This window comes from Vipera berus (genome assembly GCF_964194415.1).
Source record: "Vipera berus genome assembly, chromosome: 6".
Taxonomy (NCBI): Eukaryota; Metazoa; Chordata; class Lepidosauria; order Squamata; family Viperidae; genus Vipera; species Vipera berus.
Genome location: NC_138208.1, coordinates 24,183,468 through 24,203,197, shown reverse-complemented (window position 1 = coordinate 24,203,197; position 19,730 = coordinate 24,183,468). Strand labels below are relative to the sequence as shown.

General features: G+C 39.8%; 1 protein-coding gene across 4 annotated transcripts in view; it reads right to left on the bottom strand.

Moving 5' to 3' along the window:
* Positions 1 to 13,574, bottom strand: part of FAM3C (FAM3 metabolism regulating signaling molecule C) — a 41,101-nt gene extending 27,527 nt beyond the window's left edge. Inside the window, exons 1-4 of one of the 4 annotated variants that reach the window (XM_081330278.1) lie at positions 13,365 to 13,382; positions 10,338 to 10,425; positions 9,724 to 9,776; positions 1,052 to 1,110 (exon numbers count right to left, since the gene is read on the bottom strand). In XM_081330278.1, the coding sequence (XP_081186404.1) occupies positions 1,052 to 1,064 (13 nt within the window). In that variant the 5' untranslated portion in view covers positions 1,065 to 1,110; positions 9,724 to 9,776; positions 10,338 to 10,425; positions 13,365 to 13,382. Of the gene's footprint in view, positions 1 to 1,051; positions 1,111 to 9,723; positions 9,777 to 10,337; positions 10,426 to 13,364 lie in introns of all 4 variants that reach the window. The other 3 variants (XM_081330279.1, XM_081330277.1, XM_081330280.1) reach the window with 3 other exon arrangements.
* Positions 13,575 to 19,730: the final 6,156 nt, after the last annotated feature.

Genomic DNA, 19,730 nt, shown 5'->3' with positions numbered 1-19,730 from the left:
GTTGCCCTCAGAGGGCCAGGTGGGCGTGGCCTACTGGGTGGGCGTGGCTAGAGTGCGTATGGCCTACTGGGTGGGTGTGGCCAACTCTGCATCGTTTGCATCAAGGGTGCCTATGGGGTCCTGGGCAGGAGTGGGACAGATCTGGGGGTCTCTGGCAGAAGGAGGGTCTCTGGGCCAGGGCCAAGGCAGTGGGGGCCATTCCCTCACTGTTTCCAGGATGGCCCACTTCGCGGGCCGGATCTGGCCCCCGGGCCTTGTGTTTGACATGTCTGGTCTAGAAGGAGTCCTAAGTCCTGACTTCTAATCCTTTCCATTCAGTTCCCTCTAAATTGAATACGAAAATCAAAAATCGGTTCAGTTCCATTTCTTGCCTCCAGATTAGGGTATTTTTTTAAACTCTAACATGTCCTGACATAAATGTACTATGAAACTGCAAGATACTTTTCATTTTGTTAAACTTCTGCCAATCATGCATTAGGTGACGTACATTTCCCAAAATTTTTAGAGTGATCTGATTATGTCAGACAATAATAATATTTAACTTAAAAATTCTTCCTGGCTAGACTTGGTAAGGAAAACAAGCTGCCATGTCATTACCTAAAATATTTTCCACCACTAATCATTTTTTCCTACCTAAGAAAACAAGCATCATAATTGTAAACATTAGCAAAAATATATATGTAACAGAAATTCCAAGTCAGTTAATAGAACTTAAGACCAAAATCATTTCTAATTGCTCTTATTTCTAATTTTTGACACGTTGGAAAGTGGTGAAGTGATACAGTTCAAACTACATTTAAATTTGATATGAACCATTTAGTTTGAGTTCAAACACAACAGGCACTTCTTAAACTATCACAAGGCAATCAATCTAAATAGGAGTCCATTATCTCAAACTTTAAAGCTTCACTGGAGTGTGGATTTCAGATAAACAGAACCAGTAAAACTTCTTTTTTCATCATCCATCATAGTTACAAGCTTAGAAATACTCACTGTGACTCAAATGAACTATTCGTTTCCGAAGTTTTTTTTTAAAAGTTGTAATTATTACCTGCTATTCTCATGTTTATCTTCCCTCTATTACTGGTACAATTGCATTTAACCAGCTACCTGGAAAAGAAGGAATAACATCTTTCAACCAGAGCAAAATGAGCAAGGAGATGCTTTCATTCATCCATCCCACCGAAAAAGCCTGTAGTCTCTAAAATGTAATGATAATAGCAATAATATAATCTTTGTACCCAAAATACACAAGGAAAATAAAAGACAGACACTTCAAGCGTTAGCTAGACCTTTTAGTTTTGATATATGTTTTCATCCCATAAAACTAGTTTTTTATTTTTTGTGATATTATGGAACATTAAAAATACAAACTACAGGTAGTCCTTAAGACTTTTCATTTAGCAACTATTTGAAGATAAAACAACACTGAAAAAGTGACTTACAACCAGTCCTTGCGCTTACAACCATCACACCATACTCAATGTGATCCAAATTTGGCAACTGGCAAATATTTATGATGGCTGCAGTGCCCTGGAGTCACTGATCACCACTTGAGACCTGCCCAGCCAGCTACTGACAGACAAATCAATTGGGAAGATGAATGCACTTAATGACCATGTGATTCACTTAACAACTGCAGAATGTGCTTAACAACCGTGGCAAAAAAGGTCAAAAAATTGGGCACAGTTCACTTAATAACCACCTTACTTAGTAACAGAAACTCTGGTCCCACTTGTGGTTGTAAAGTTGAGGAACACTTAAACAGGATACATAACATATGACATTTATCAACATAACTACAATATTTTATTTCTATCTTAGTGGAATCATGAATATGCACTATGTATTTCTCTACATCATTCAGTTGCAAACTGATGCACATGGTATAAATTAAGAAACAGCAAGTGTACTATGTTCATTTGCACACAATCAGCTACCATTTTACTCTGAAAGAATGATACCGTAGTTTCCGGCGTATAAGACTACTTTTTAACCCATGAAAATCTTCTCAAAAGTCAGGGGTCGTCTTATACGCCGGGTGCTGAAAATTTAGGGACAGGGCTGGCTGGAAAACCTGGAGCGGATCTCCCATTTAGTCTGCGCAGGGAAAGCAGGACCAATTGGAGAAGAAGCTGCAGTCTGTGATTTTTTACAGGCTGGAGTCTGGGCATCTTTCCTTCTAAAGTTGAAGAGCAGCTGTAGTATATCCCAACTTGAAAGGCAGGTGGGGAAGGCAGCAGCCAGAGCAGCGGCTTAGCTCTAAGGACACATTTGACTCAGGAACTGGGCGGGCTGGCTGGAAAACCTGGAGCGGATCTCCCATTTGGTCTTTTTTTTTAAAATCCCATTTATATCCTGCCCTTCTCCGAAGACTCAGGGTGGCTTACAATTTAAAGCACAAATCAATGTGCTTAGCAATAGCCTTCATTCTGTGTATATGCCTGTTTATTAGGGCTTTCACCCCCCCCCCAAGCAGCATTATTACAAAGTCAGCTTATTGCCCCCAACAATCTGGGTCCTCATTTTACCTACCTTGGAAGGATGGAAAGCTGAGTCAACCTTGAGCCTGGTGGGATGCGAACCTGCACTAATTGCAGGCAGCTGGTGTTATTTAAGGCTCTGCGCAGGGAAAGCTTTAGAGTGAATTAGGAAAAGTGAAAAAGTGAATTAGGAAAATAGGGAACGGTTGCTGGAATTGGGTATGTGTAGCTTAACGAAGAGAAGGGTGAGGGGTGACATGATAGCAGTGATCCAATATCTCAGGGGCTGCCACAAAGAAGAGGGAGCCAAGCTATTCTCCAAAGCACCTGAAAGCAGGACAAGAAGCAATGGATGGAAACTAGTCAAGGAGAGAAGCAACCTAGAACTAAGGAGAAACTTCCTGACAGTTAGAACAATTAACCAGTGGAACAACCTGCCTCCAGAAGTGGTGAATGCTCCAACACTGGAAGTTTTTAAGAAGAGACTGGACAGCCATTTGTCTGAAATGGTATAGGGTTTCCTGCCTTAGCAGGGGGTTGGACTAGATGACCTCCACGGTCACCTCCAACTACTTCTTCATTATTATTATTATTATTATTATTATTATTGTTGTTGTTGTTGTTGTTGTTGTTGTTGTTGTTATTATTATTATTATTGTTTAATCCACTTGCACTGTTTTATGTTTACATGTTTGATGACAAACAGCCTTATGTTTATAAGTGACAGTTTTCCTACTAAGCACCTGCATGTCATAAGCATTTGAATTAAAATTACCATATTAAAATCAAATCTGATGTTTTTTAATTTTTATTTGGTGTGCGTTGGAAGAGGGGTAGTCTTATACGGTGAGTATAGCCCAAACCCTATAATTTAACAGGAAATGTAGGGGGTCGTCTTATACGCCCAGTCGTCTTATACACCGGAAAATACGGTAATTATATTATCCAAGAAATCAAAAAATGCAAAGGACCGTATAATTAGTTTGCAAGCTAAAACTCTTTAATCAGCTTTCAGTTCTCAAAGGTTTTCCAAAAACAACTGAAAAAATGTCACATGGTATCCTTAATAAAAAAAACTAAAATGGGGACACAATATGCCACTGAATGTTCACAAGCTTTGATTCATTATTTATACAATGCAATAATTGTTTTATCAGTTAGAGGAAAAGCTAAGCTGTTTATTTTAATATTTCCTAAGTCAAGACATATAAAGTTCGAAGTAGAACATGCAAAGTAGAAGACGCTAATAATAGTAACTTGGCGCTAAACGAAAGTAAATACTGATAAAAATGGGAATGGATTGTTGGGAACAAAGAAAAATTAGTGGTAAGGATTATTTTCTCGCTACTCAAAGCAAAACATAGCATTAAAAGCCAGAATCCATTCATATACATTTGAAATACAGCAAACCTCAAAAGCCAAAAATTCTGAACCAACTTGGAATAATTCTTGTTGCAAATATGTTATAACCCAGAATTGGTTTTAGATAAACCATTTCTTTGCCAACGCACTGATTTCCAAAACTGAGCACGTGAAGTTCTAACAGTTTCCCTTCTTCCTAATAATTTAGTATTTTTATTTTCTTTAACCACATTACTTGGGAATAAAACTGTTACAGATTTAATTTCATTTTTTCTTTCCTCTTACTATTGTCATGAATATGCTTGGAGAGAGGTGCCTGGATTATTTAATATTGGTTAAATTAAAAATAACTAAAATATTGGGAATTTTATACACCAGATTCCACATACTGTACTCAAATTAATCATGAATTTATCTAATCTTTTCAAGATATTCTGCATATAATCTAATACAAATATGGAGATTGGCAACATTTAATCTATGCTTGTATTACATGAAAACCCTTATTTAAAACTTCCATTTTTAAATATTTCAAGTATATAAATCAATCTAAGAACATGTAAAATCCACACAGCTTCGGTATTGGCAATCATTTTTTTGTTAGGCTTGTATCATATCTTTAGCAAATATTTATTCTAAGTATTTACTATATAATGCAATAATGCTTGGAACGTAATACATCCAATGCTTTCCTTTGAACTTTCATCCTGAACTTTCTGCTATAAAATGCACAGCAGAGGCCTTTAGTACTTTGACCTACCTATAGCAGTTCTGAACTGCAAACACACCTGTAGGTTTTTGCAGAATCCTCATCCCTGATTGAACCACCTTCCTTTTAGCTGTGGGTGCCACCAAGAGAGCCAAGATGGATACACACAACACAGCACAAACCCATTCATAATAAACCAGAATTCAGAATTCTACCATAACATCATACATGAATGTAGTTACTCTAATTCTAGATTCTTTCTCCACTGATGTTTCACAAGTGTCTTGGGTTGTTAAAAAAAATCAAAAGAAAAGAAAGAAATATCTCTTTTAAACTGATCATCGCTGTAATTGGCCACAATAGACTGATGGTAGATAAGACAGGATTCCCATGAACCCTAACCCTCTATCATTTCAGACAAATCAATGTCCAATCTCTTCTTAAAAATGTCCAGCATTGGAGCACTCATAACTTCTAGAGGTGTTCCATTGATTGTTTTGTCAGGAAATTTCTTCTTAGTTCTTGTCAGAATCCATTTATATCACATTTCATAAATGTATGGTTAGAATATTGTGCGTATTCTCGGGATTCTGCCATCTCTGCGAGGGGGGGGAGAGGATGGTTATTCAGATTGCAGTAGGCTGTTTTCAAAGACCAGGAAAGCTTTTGATCTGGGGGGAACAGGGGGAGAGAGAGAGATCTGGGTTGCATCTCCATTTGGAACTGAAAGGAACAAAGCAATAAGAATAAACATAAGGAGACTGACACCTAAGTAAATGATGTGAGCCTGACCAAATGGATTTGAGGGGAGGGGGTTGAAACGGGAATGCTTTATATAGTATTGAAATGTAACTCAATGTCAGATCCTGTCTTGTATTGCCACAACCGATCTCATCCTAGTAAACTTTTCCTTTTGGACAAACTTGGATCCAGGAGTTCTTATTTCCTAAGATGTGAATTGGGGTGGGTCCTGAAAGTTCTAGGTTGGTTCTGTCCTTAACTAGTTTCTATCCATTGCTTCTTGTTTTGCCTTAGGTGCTTTGGAAAATAAGAGTGGAGACAAACCCTCATGAAGTTGTTTCTAACATCTTAAGGCAAACAGATTTTTCCCTAGGATAAATGTTGACAGAAGTGATGTGGCTACATTAAGCCAGTCAATTTATATGTGATCAGATTTGTTTTATCCGGCTAAGTAGTACAAATCCATCCATGAGTAACTAACAATGCAGAAAGGTCACCACTCTGTTTTAAAAGTTCTTAGTGTTATGCATAATGTAGCCATTGTCTGAACTAGCTGAACTACAAATACAAGAATAAACCACAAGGTTGCACAAATAAATGTCTGACAAGTGAAATTGGTACATTGGTATGTACAGAAAGCACAGAAGCTCAAGACTTACTCCATACTGAACCAAATGTAAGTGAATATTTTCTAGGAGTCTTATGAATTATGGTAGACTGTGAAGTGAACATCTGGTTAAAGTCAGAATTTAAAATAGGGTAAGCCATTACTGAAAATAAAATAGCTCATTTTCTGTATTTTATGAATTGCATAAAAACACAAATATATACAGGCAATGATAACTGCCATCCTTAAAAAGTATCTGTAGCTACAATATTTAAGATGTTGAAGTTTAAAGAATACAATATGTCAGAAGAAATATATATTTAGCAGCGGATGTAATAACAGTTACATCATAAGACTTGGCCTTTCCCATAGGAAAAAATGTCTTAATTGCTGGTGCAGGTGGAAGGAAGTATGCATACAATATGTATGGCATGAACAACAGAAATACCCCTTAATTGATCAAAACAAGGATGCACAGTGAAGCTTTTGCAGCCCATCAGAGAATTAACAAGTCAGGTTTCAGTTTCTGGAACCATTAGTTTGCACAGGAAATTACAATGTGCTTGAAACATTCAATATAGTATATTCTTTTCAAAATCATGCTTGATAACTATACCTACTTCTTGGTACAGTAATTAAAAGGTCAGTAACAGTGCACCAGAGAACAAGTACTATGGAAATGTGACTGAATTTATAAACCCTAAGTGTGGAAAAAATGGAAAATGAAAGAAGACACAAAGCTCTAGCCATTTTCTCATAAGTTTGAAAGTTCAAACACTACTGGATTAATATAAATCAATTTCTACCACTGACCCATGTCCCATTATTATACTGAACAGCCGTGATAATTTTTAGGTCATGGTCTCCCTCTATTTCACTTGATGTCATTAAGCTGTTCTTAAAACATCAGGACATGTTCATTACCACTTACATGTTTTGTAAAATCCAACTTAACCTTTCTTTTCTTCCATTCAATTGTGCCTGATTCTCAGAGACTGCCAGGAGAAGTTCATATAGTTTTCTTGTCAAGTTTTTCAGAAGTGGTTTGCCATTGCCTCCTTCCTAAGAGAAAGTGACTGGTCCAAGGTCACCCAGCTGGCTTTGTGTCTACACAAGACTGGATTCAGTCTCCCAATTTCTAGCCTGAGGCCTTAACCACTACACCAAACTGGCTGTCTTAACATAACTACTAACATAGAATGGTATGTTGAATAAAACCATATATTTAATTTCTATTGTGTTCCTGAATAACTCAAGATATGCCAAGAAAGCATCTATATGCAGGACATTAACATAATAGCAGTCTCCTGTTCATGGTTGTCTATCCTCTGGCACTGAGAGGCATGACAACTTTAATTATGGTGTAAATGTACAATCATCACAATTATTACCATCCAATATTAACTTTCTCTCTCATATTATTATAGATCTGAAATTCTGAAAGATAGAAAGAGGTAGAAAGGCAGTTCATATTTATGATTAAATGAAGAGTGAACCATTTGTCTGAAATGGTATAGAGTTTCCTGTCTGAGCAGGGAGTTGGACTAGATGACCTCCAAGGTCCCTTCTAACTTTATTATTATGTCTGAAGCAAAGCATGAATGCTCACAATCTATCTTTCTAGATGCAGTTTCTCTAATTCTTCTGAAAAGGGAACGTTATTCACACAAATGTGCTGTGTCAAACACCCATCTTGAATGCTTTGTGAGGCGAAACTGAACATGTTCCTTGAACGCAGATTGATCATGTAATCAGAGTCACTTAGTTTTTCCACATGTGGGAAAGGAGACCTAACTTTTGAGACTCTTCACCCATGTTGTATCTACTCTGGATTCAGTTTCCCCTTGAACAACCTTTGGAGCCTGATCTCATGAAGCTGAAAATCCTTCTGTTTCCATACTGTACTGAAGCACCCAACATAAGATTTAATTATGATAAGTGTTTACATGTTTAACTGATATATAAATGGCTGTACATTGATAACAATTTGTTTGCATTATAATTGTTTGCTTGTACCAAGCACATGCCAGTAAAAACTATTACTACTGCTGCTTGCATATTAAAAGTCATAAAAAATTTAAGAATCAGGTTCAATTAAATAAGTGTTTAGTCAGTGAAAATTTGCATATTGCTGCTTCCTAAATCTTTCTCTGGAAACTTTACAACTGCAAAGTCATACACTATATATATAGCTTACAAAAGTCAATGTGGTGCATGATGCTGGTCTAGCAATGGAGACATCCACGGTCTAGTCCATCCTGAGGCACAGAAGCCAACTGGGCTACTACGTCCTTCTCTGCCCAAACTGGAGTCAGAATCTGCAGCAAGGTGCCTGATAATGCCACATGCCCCCCGCATCACACATGAATAGCTTTAAGAACTAGAGTAGCATTAAACAAAGCAAGTGCTAAGAACAACATATACACAACTTGTGATACTCCAAAATTGTCTGCATTTTGAGGACATTATATAATGTATATAAAACTGCATTTTACATGCTTTTATCAACTGCAAGACAAAAAATGTCCATATGTAGGCTTGTCATTATTATGATTATCGTTAGTGAGTACTTTATCAAAGGACATAGGTTGTCATCAGTAATGGTCATTTTCTATCTGGCCACTCTGACTTACATCTCTAAGAGTAATATGTTAAAAGAGCTCTTTTCCATACAATCTGAGAGGGATATGAAACTGCACTCATATTTTATCAATAAATAATTCCAAAAAACACTTCGAGCTTCACACATTTAGTTCTTCTAAATGCTGAGGATCTGAATCTTGAAATTAAATGCAATTTTGGAAGTGACGTTTAAAATGAAAGGATCATTGGAAGAAAAAAAGTAACAAAGCTCTATACAAAGGACTGTTGTTACGCTATAAATTGGTGGTAGATTGGGTCAATATGATACTTTTGATCTACTAGGATCTGTAAAAAAGAGCTAATGACAAATGGCATATAGGCAGATGTGGTTGTATTGTATCAGTATGTGTTCTTTTTAAGCTGAAACAACATAAGGGTTTAAATCTTCAAATATTCTTAAAACTTCCTATTACTCACTCTAATGATTATGGCTTTATTCAGACATAGAAGCAATTATGAGAATAACCACCACTGGTCAAGCAACATTCTTCAATCTGATGTCTTCCAGGTATTTTAAATTGTATTTCCCCATATCCCTAATCATTGTCTATGCTGATATTCTTCAATTAAGCAATGCTTCCTTTTTTCACTACTTCAACTCAAGATCATGTGCAATCATGTGCTAATTAATATTATAGCAATCACAATTACTTTTAAAAAGCACCTTCTTCAAAGAAATCCTTGTAGTCAAGAGTTGAATATACCCATCCAAACTGCATGGTGGCTACTCTCAAAAATGTTATTGGAAACATGGAAAAATTATGTATAAATTAAACAATTATTCTACTCAATGTATTTCCTTCTACTAGCAAGGAAGGAAACTACATGAAATGTTCAAGGTGTTTGATGTACAAATCTGCTTCATTCTCCTTTGGTCCAAATACTGTCCCATAACCTTCTGTCTTAAACGTCAAGAAGCTTGAGTGAAAGAAGGAAAATTATTAAGTTGCTTGTTGCTTAAGTGCCAAATATGAATTTACATGCCTGCAACCATATAATTGTTCATAGGTCCAGTGCAGAACAAGAGCTAAACACTTCCTATACAGGGGTACATGTTTAATTTCACAACAGGAATGACAAAAGAGTATCTACAGAATAAGGAATACAAAGAATCATGGTCATCACATTACACTTTATAATAGTTCCAAGACACAAAAAGATCCATGCAAAATACTGACTGTAGATTAGTATAAAGATTCTGAATCAATACTTTTGCAATTGTTTCAGTGACCTAATATTAAGATACATAAATTACAAAAATAAGAATTTTATACGGATAAAAAAGGAAACTTCATGAAAAATAAATGTCAACTGACAAATTGTTTTTATTAAAAAGCTGACATTTTAATCAAGCCTGAAACATGAAAAGAGTAGCCCTCTCAGCAAAAAAAAAAAGCAGTGGGAGCATCTCTGAAAAATTATAAAATGCTAATGCATTGCCATGGTGCAAAATATATATCTTTTTCAAACTGCCAAATGTAAAATAAATGGAATTCAAGTAGGCCATGCCATTTTTTCCAGGTGTTATAATTTGAAAACAGGAGAGGAACTGGTTTTCCTTCAATATATATACCTCATTAAGTTGGAGGCACCTGAAAGACCAGAGACTTCATTAAAAAGGTAGAGACACATTTAAAAGAAGTAATTTGAAGAAATAAATGATTGGGATGATGAGGGAATTTAAAATAACAAAGCTCCATAACTTGCAATTATATTTGCTCCATCAGTGTGGACAGGGTAAGTGTATTCCTTCCCTTAAATAATGCCATTTTGTAGGTCCTCGGAAGCATACCTTTTCTGTTGCAGTCCCTGCCTTATAGAACATCTTCTCTCCCCTGTGATCTGACAGGCCCCATCCCTTCCATCCATCAGGAGAGTATCTAAAATTCAGATATGTACTTCAATGAACAGTGTGTTCATTATGCAGGAGGTATTTTGGGTGCAGTTTGCAATGAAGAGAGATGGTACTAAAAAAAACAAGAGGAAATCACATTGCTCCTTTTTGGTGCCATGCACCAAAATTTAAAGGGCCACAAAAGAAGGTTATAAAGCTGGAAGTTAGGCCAGGCCACTATAAAATTCCTACATAACCATGTAAAAAGGCTTGCCAATTACTCATGGTTTAGGAATCTGTCATCCAGCTAATCTTGCCCTATGACCTTAACAGGTGTATAAATTTTAATAGCTGTAGACAAAGCATTAGCAATATATGCAGAATTGCCCAACAGACATATTTCTCAAAGGAACAGACATTCTCCCCCACCCCAGTAACGAAACACTTCAAATACTTGTGGCAGAAGAGAAGAAAGGGGCAGGACAAATATAAATGGCTGGCACAGCCTAAGAAAATAAAAGAAATAAAACGGTGGAATATATACTTCCCCAACCTTGTGACCTTTAGCAAGGTTGCAGTTAAGTGTCAAGTGTTCAGTTCCACCTTTTAGGCTGGAAAAAAATTCTGCCTGGCAGCAAGAGCAGCCACCATTAGTCAGCATTAAGAATAAAGGTTAGATAAACCAAGGTCTAACTTGTTATAAGGCAGTCTTTATGGTTTTGGGAGTATCAGATGGCCTACTTCAACCGGAGGTGAAGTTTGGTGAAGGATAAGAAAGAAACAAGACAATAATGGGGAAAAGTGAGATACACAAAATCAACAAAATGGAGATTGATAGACTCCCTAAGTTGTGTTTATTAGAGCAGATAAAATCACAATTACAAACCTCTTGGATTACTAACCTGACAAATTCTGTCAGTTTCTTCTGCAACAGGAGAACAAGTTAAAAAAGAGCTGCTCAAAGAATCATGGACACAGAAGCACAAAATGATATAGCCACTGTTAATAAGGCTGGTAACTTGAAATAGTTGAGTAAATATAAACATACTTTTCAAACAGACAGCTATTTAAAGTTGTAATTGCCAAAACATCTTAGGGAGATATTTGCGTGAGTGAGATTCAAACAGCTTGATACAATTGTCAAATATGGGAGGTTGGACATATCTGCATTTAGAGAGTGGTAGAAGACTTGGCTCACATATTATTTGACTGTTGTTTGTATAAGAGGGTGAGAGACAGGTACATCTTAAGCAAAATGGTTTGGCTGAGATCGACATATGTGGGACTGATTGGGGTAGATTGTATGGGTGATACTGAAATATAATTTTCTTATTTTAATGATCTATATATTAAATTATTTTACTCCAATTTCATTTTAAATTATTGTTTTTATAGAATTTTATTAATAATTTGTGTTTTGAACTCTATATTTTTATATGACCTATGCTAACCAATAAACTAATCTGAAAAAAGTGAGATACCAAAGTTACACTGTACAGTAGTCCTTAGCTTACAACCATGTGTTTAGCAACCCACAGCTGCAATGGCACTGAAAAAAGTGACTTACAATCACTCTCACATGACTGCCACAGCCTCTCACACAGTCATGTGATCAAAATTTGAGTGCTTGGCAACTGGCATGTATTTATGACAGCTCAAGCATCCCAGAGTCATGTGAATTTTACAACTTGCATCCTACAAGCAAAGTCAATGGGGGAAGCCAATTTACTTAACGACTGCATGATTCTCTTAGCAACTGCAATGTTTTGCTTAACAACTGTAGCAAGAAAGGTCATAAAATCAGGTGCGATTCACTTAACCACCTTGTTTAACAGTGTAAAATTCTGTAAATTGAAAATTATCACTAATAATATTACATTGGCAATAAGTTGCATGACCCTTTGTGCTGTGCCTAAAACAGAGGGAATTTTTACAATTATATTACTTCAGCTTTCTTTAGCTTCACAGACCTGTGAAGGTCATAAATATGAGGACTGGTCACAAAATGACTTCATCACCACAAGGATTACCCATACAGAAAATTAAAAATTCACTTTCATGAATCAAAGAGCAGTAGGAGCAAAAAGATAATTAGATCATGCTAATCTGTCTGGGTATGCAACAACTCTAATCTTGTGACAGCATATATTATACTCTTCAGTGCCTGGGAAACAAGGTAAGTTTTTAAAAATCCACCCTATCAAGTGCCTGGCAAAAAAGATGAATGTCATTTTACAGGAGAAATGTCAGTGCTCAAAATGGCTAGAAACACAGCATCCTTCCCGCTAAAATTCCAAATTTCTCATTCCAGATGGACAAGAGCAAGATGAGGCTACTTCCTGGCTGAGGAAATGCCCTCCACACCCCCTTAGATGCACCCTGCATGCCACTTCGTGCGTCTTGCTGCAAAACCTGAAGTGAATGCCCTGAGAAACTTGTACTTTCTTTTAACTACACTGTACAGTAAGAGCATGAAGCAGGCCAGGGACACACACCGTTAAACACAAGTATGCGCTTATAGCAGCTAGGAAAGATTTCCCATCTGACATTAAGAGTACTACTCTATTGCAGAGACAGAGATTTGTTTAAGGCCGAAGGGTAAAACGCGCTACCCGGTCGGTTTCAACCCGAGTACCTGACTGAATGCAACCCCAGAGGCAGCCTGAGAGATTCGCATTGTTTTTCTGAGCCGTGCAATGTCCTTCACCGGGGGTTTTACCGGAGACCGAGAGAAAGGCAGTGGGACTCGGGTCCAGGGACCGGAAACTAAGCGACAGCTTAGAGAAACGGCGCAAGGAGAGAAGGAAAAGGTGCTGGTGCAAATACGTGGGAACGGGCATAGGCGCCCAAGACAAGGGTGACACAGCTGGGGGCAGAGAAGGGGACGGAGAGGAAACGGCTTGCTTGCAAGAGCAACGAAGGGAAGGGACCGCCGCGGAGCAGAGCTAGAGGCAAGGCTCGCTCGCGCAATCCCGGGCGCCTTACCTGCGATCTCGGTCAGCCCAGCGCAGCGAGTGCTTCGTCGTCAGCCTTCTTCCCTTTTTTTTTTCCCCCGCCCCGTCGGCGCCTGCGCTTTAGAGACTCCCCGGCCGAACCCACGCGGCGGCCGAGCAGGAAGCGTCAGAAAAAAAGCCAACGGGATCCCGCGTACTCCGGGCAGCTCCCTCTGCTGCTGCTGCTGCTGGTCCCCAAGTCCAGGCCGGGAAAGTGCGCCGCCCTCTAGCGCTGGAGGACCGGGAACCCCAGCTGAGCTCCAGGAAGGAAGGAGGTCCTGTAATTTTTGTGAACGGGGGTGGGGTGGGGGTGGAACTCGTGCCGAAGTTCGCCTTCTTTGCCCCGAGTGAAATATTGCGAAGGGGCAAAAAACAACAACCAGCTTGTGGGCGTGTGCTGAAGGCTGGGTTGACAAGCAGGAAGGAGAAGTCTGGAGCTGCGGTTGCTAACTTAACCGGCCGAGCTATTCTGTCACAACGATTAGGAATTTGCAACGCGTAAGCAGCTCGTTTCCTTAATTAATTTTCCTTAATTACGCCCCGCCGAAGGCCCTGGGTTTTGTGTGCTTAACCATTCATCTCGTCATAATGTGCAAACACACCGTTCAGGAACGAAGGCTGCCTCATGCTGCTTGGTGACGATGTCAGCGTTGGATGTGTCCCCTGAGTATCTATTTGCGGAGGCTGCGTATCGCTGGAGATAAGTTTCGAGGAACTTTCAGTACAAAAGAACATATGTGGCTCAGAGTTAAGCTTGCTGCTCTCTGAGCTGGGTTGCTTGCAGACAGTTCATTACCCGACTAGATGGCTTCGCCAGGGCATCCGAATGTCAGGAAGCAACACCCCCCCCACACACCTCGTCCAGATGATGTTACCTAGTCGGCTAGTCAAAAGTCTGCAAGCAAACGACCAAGCCCGGAGAGCAGCGAGGACTCCGCAGTTCAGCTACGTGTTGACTTTTTACGTGGAGCTTCACAGTAGGGGAAATCAGTAGCCTCGCGCAGAATAAACTCAATTGTTCACAAGTGAGATGAGAGACCTCAACTGCCGCCCATAGGCGGGCGGGGGGGGGGGAGAGGATGTTTAATCCAAATATTCATTTAGTCAAATGGAGGAGGAACTTGGACGTCTAATCGAATTTGAAAGACATTTCCAACTTTTTCCTACAAAAGTCATAAATAAGTACTGGATTTTGTAAGCTGCCAAGAATCCACTGGAATGAGTGGCTATATTAAATTTAATAAAATAATAATGTATAACAATATTAGCAAAGCTTGAGGCAGGCCATAAAGAAAGATACAAAAGAATACATCAAAATGCTGCATGTCATAAAAGTGAGGCAGGACATGAAAATGAGGCATTGAAGATACTGCTTGTATTAGTTAGAAGAGGAACAAGGAGATGAAGAAATGCCAAACCACAAGTTGAGCTATAGGTCACCCCTCGTAGTCCAGCACAGAGTTTAGTTACAGCTTACCACATATGTCTCGCTTGTAGCTAACCACAAATTGTGCCAGGAACTGAGTTTAAGCAAGACACCTGTGATTTTTGCTAACAACAAGGTTGCAAGATATTTAGCTAAATTCAGAATAGCAACAAGGGGGAGTTGGGGGCTGTAATTCATGTAACCAATCAGAGCTCATAAGTTACATTTCCGTGTTTTGCTACTTTTGAAGACTATATATGTACTTGCTTTTCCCTGAAAATGTGTTCAGACATTGACATTGCTTTTTGTTCTGAACCTTTTGCACAAAATAAACCAAACTTCTTTTGATTCCGGGGTCTGAGTCTCTTGATTCTGCAACAAGCTAATTAAAATAGATTAAATATTGTTTTGATAGACTTTGGCAGTAAGGGAAAGAATCAAAAGTTTCTTGCTTAGTCTACAGAGCCAACAAAACAATTTTAAACCATTTATTTCTAGTAATTAGAGTAGCTGTGTTAAACTGTGTGTGGCTACTTAGTGAAGTGTGTTCTGTTTCGACTTAGAGTAGAGGAACTTAGTTTTGTTTCCATAAAGAATAGCATAGCTTTTTCTTTTTCCAATATCACCTTCTGTTTCTTCCTGCCTTCATCCTAAACAAATAGAAGGGATGCGACTTAATGTTTAAAAATCCTAGAATGATTCAAGACAACATGCCAATCAAATTGTTTGGAATAGCACAGAACTTTCAAAGTAGCTTTGCCCAAAATACCTACTTTTTTTTTTCACAGTACTTTTTTTTTCAAAGTCTGTATTGAATCTATTCTCAATGTACACCCAAAGAGAACACTAGAAATGGTAGCATAACACTAGTAGGAGGTAGAATAGGATAATAATTCATTTTAAATTGCAACTTCAAAAATTATGTACAAAAACAAATGTGCATAATTTGTAAAAAAAAAACCTGCTTTATTAAAAGCCAAAATACAGTTTGGACAATACCAACCTGCAGGAATCCCAGGAGGATCTGCAGGGTGTAATCCACAAAGTCACCATGATGGCTATTACATTGCATCACCTGGTTTTTGTGTGTGTTGTGATGCACATAATAACCAGGCAGTGCTTTAACCATACCATTGCAGTCACCTTTTTTACTTTTGGGATCATACTGCAGATACTGTCCCAGAATCCCAGATGGAATCTTATGATGCCCAACCTTTAGGAGGAAAAAGCTGCTACCAAGACAATAGTTAAGTAAAAGAAACCTGAGTCTGTGACAGAACTGTAATTTTGGAAAATATGTCAGTCAAGATCCTTCCTAGTTCTCACAAAGGGTGGTGGGGTGGGGTGGGGGAAGAGCTTGGAGACTTGCATGATTTCAATTACTAGGTCTTAACTGTACAATAAAAGTAATGATTTGGTCTACCCTGAAGGGCTGAAAGTTTTGCATAGCAAACAGGACAAACCTGAAATCCATACTATTGACTCTGCAAGAGGTTTCTTATGCTTCACTAAAAACTGTTTACTCCAAAGCATTTGTGGGTACAATTTACAATAGACCATTAAAAAAATGTCATCACTTGACAACTTCTGCATTCTGTTTGGAATACCAGTGCTCTGGGCCTGGGAACAGTTTGAATATCTGTTCCTTTTCCGCCTCTCCCTAAAATCTGTTGGCATGTGAAACTCTTAAGTAGCTATTGCAGAATATTTGTGTAATGGGAATCTAGAGATTATTGCTTGACGGTCCATAAATTGCAGGTGCCAGCCAGCATTTTGTAAGAATGATTCTTGTAAAGTTGGTTATTTTTTCTCTCTGAAAATTGTAGACTTTACACAGTTGGACTCAACTATCAAAGAAACAGATGTGACCATGTAAATTTGACAGACGGAAATTAAGTTATTAAAACAATTAACTTGTTCCTGTAAAGGGAGTTCTAATCACTAATACAATGTTTAATCCTCAGTCTGAGAAACAGCAAAAAAAAAAGCATACCTGGTACTATACTTTATGAAACTTTCAGAAACATTAAACACTAAACAGTACTATACTTTATGAAACTTTCAGAAACATTAAACACTAAACAATGTTGTTATGCTGGCTGTGGAATTATGGGAGTCCACATGTTTTCAACTTGCCAAGGTTGAGAAACACCCATGTAGAAACAAAACACATTTGAAATTTCAATGAGAAACATAAGGAAGATGTAATCATTAGCCAAATAATTATGTCCCAGATCTGTGGTTGCTGCCCCAAGAGATTCAGATGTTGGAAGTGGTGCTGTGTTCTTGTAATCTTAAATTTTTAAATCAGGACTGGAGGACAGTTGGCTGCATAGATATTGTGGGACTATAGAGATAATTCCTGAGCAATCCTCGGTGGAGTGGATGAGATCTGAAGTTTAACAGATTTTCTATAATGAAATACAATTTATTATTGGAAGACCCAATGGCAACCCATAAAATTAAGATACACAAAATACTTTAAGCATAGAGCAACTAAAATTCAGCTACAGTACAACACATTTGGTGTTCAGACCACAAAACCTGTCCAGAGAAGCTCACTTCAGCTTGTTCCAGAATGGAGACAATGAGGAGACAAGCAAACCTCTAATAGAAGACTTGTCTCTGCCAGGAGAAATTTTATACCAACTAAAGCTTCTGGATGGTCCTTAGAGGCAACCCCATTTCAAGATTAACAGACATGCAGTTAAAAGAAGCATAAACTTCCAAACCGACTGGAAACCAATCTTATTAAAAATAATGGGTCTAATTCATCCATCAACCTGGTTAGAATTGGGCTGTTGGCCACAAAGAATATCACTGGGAAAATCTGAGTATTGGTGACAAGAAAAGCATATATTTTTGTTAAATCTTATTTAAGAAAGTTTTCTAAATGTTCCATTCTGCCATCTTTGCATTGCAGTAATATGATTGGTCAGCCACATGACAAAACTTGTATTATATAACATAACATAATCTTACGACTGTTATTAGAAGACAGCTATGTTTGGCCAATGCATTATTACTGCTTGCTTAATATTATGAAAATGGTTTTAGGTGTTAGATATAGTTTGTGATGTGTCTACAATATTCAGGGTGATCTCATGGAACCTGAAGTCAGAGCATAACAAATACACACACACACACACACACACACACACACACACACACATATATATGTGTGACTGGGTATGACTGACTGATGAGAACATAAAGAGTTCGAAATGGCCATCTCAGCCTCCCAAAATTCTTTATTAGCAATTTGAATAATTTGCATTGACTTGTTTAACAACCACCATGCGTCTGACTTATCCGAGCATGGTTTTGTTCGCCCTCAGGGGGGCCCCCCATCCTGGGAGCGACCCGCCTTATTCTTTACACCTCCTCTTGATGAAGGGCCCGATTGCCGGGACCCTGAGAGATGGTTGGGCAGGGGCAGGGGCCTCCAGTATAAATTTAATAAGCGGCCCCTGATTACCTTTTTAGCTAATTTTTTTGTAGGGTTAGGGAGGGGGGAGGGTTGTGGTTGGTGGGAAATGGGGGGTAATCCACCAATCGCTGGTCAGGCCAGGCCTGGGATAGATCGCGGTGGGGAGGAGCTGGAGTCTGCTGCCTCCGGAGCTCTGGAGCGGGTCGTGGGACTCTCTATTCCCACGACGTTAGGGAATGGCAGCAGGTGTAGAAACAGAGGGCCGTATCGATGTCCGGGAGGGCATCTCCGCTATTTACAAGCGGTGAGGCGCTCCGACCCTCTGTCTTCACCCCAAGGCTCCGGGAGCGAGGATGTGCAGCCACCTGAGCTCCGGCTAGTGTACCTGAATGCCAGGTCCGTCGTTAATAAAGCTCTTCTCGTCCGGGATCTGGTCGAGGTTGAGCATGCGGACCTGGCCTGCATCACGGAGACCTGGTTGGGCCCAGAGGGTGGTATCCCTCTGGTTGATCTTTGCCCACCAGGCTTCCGGGTGCTACACCGGCCTCGGACTCAGGGTAGGGGTGGGGAAGTGGCTGTGGTTATGAGGGAGACCTTATGTCCGCAGGAGGCCACCGTTCTTCAGATAGCCGGGTGTGAATCTCTCTTACTGAGGTGTGGTCCTAGAGCGCAGTTGGGTCTGCTGCTGGTGTACCTTTCGCCTAGTCGCACAGCAGCAGCCCTGCCTGAGCTTCTCAATATCCTCTCGGGGCTGGTGATTGAGTTCCCCAAACTCATGGTTTTGGGTGACTTCAATCTACCATCCCTGGGAGGAGTATCTGAGTTAGCTCGGGAGTTCATGGCTTCCATGACGGCCATGGACCTGACGCAAGTAATTCATGAGCCGACTCATGTGGGAGGTCACACCCTGGATTTGGTTTTCCTATCTAGACGGTGGTTAGATGATCTTGGTGGGGGCTCTCCAATTATTATGCCCCTGTCATGGACCGATCATCATCTCCTGCGGCTGGTCTTCCGTTTTGCCACTCCCCACCGTGGGGGTGCTGAGCCAACTAGATGGTTCCGCCCCAGATGCTTAATGGACCCCGAGAGGTTCCAGGCAGCACTGGGGGCCCCACCTGCCTCCTCTGCTCACAGCTCGGCAGATGCCTTAGTGGAAGCCTGGGAAAGGACGTCCACGGAGGCACTTGACCGAGTTGTACCCTTGCGGCCCCTGACCCGGTGCAGATCCCAGTGGGCTCCATGGTTTTCCACGGAGCTCCGGGAGATGAAGCGTCAGAGACGGGGCCTAGAGAGCGGTTGGAGGTCCAGTCGATCTGAATCCGACCGATTGCGACTAAGAACCCATATTAGGTCTTATCTCGCAGCGATGAGGGTGGCGAGGTCTAACTACTTCGCTGCCCTCATCGCGTCCGCAGATAATCGCCCGGCCGCCCTGTTTAGGGTGACCCGCTCCCTCCTTAATCAGGAGGTGAGTGAGGAACCCTTGCAGGGGCGTGCCG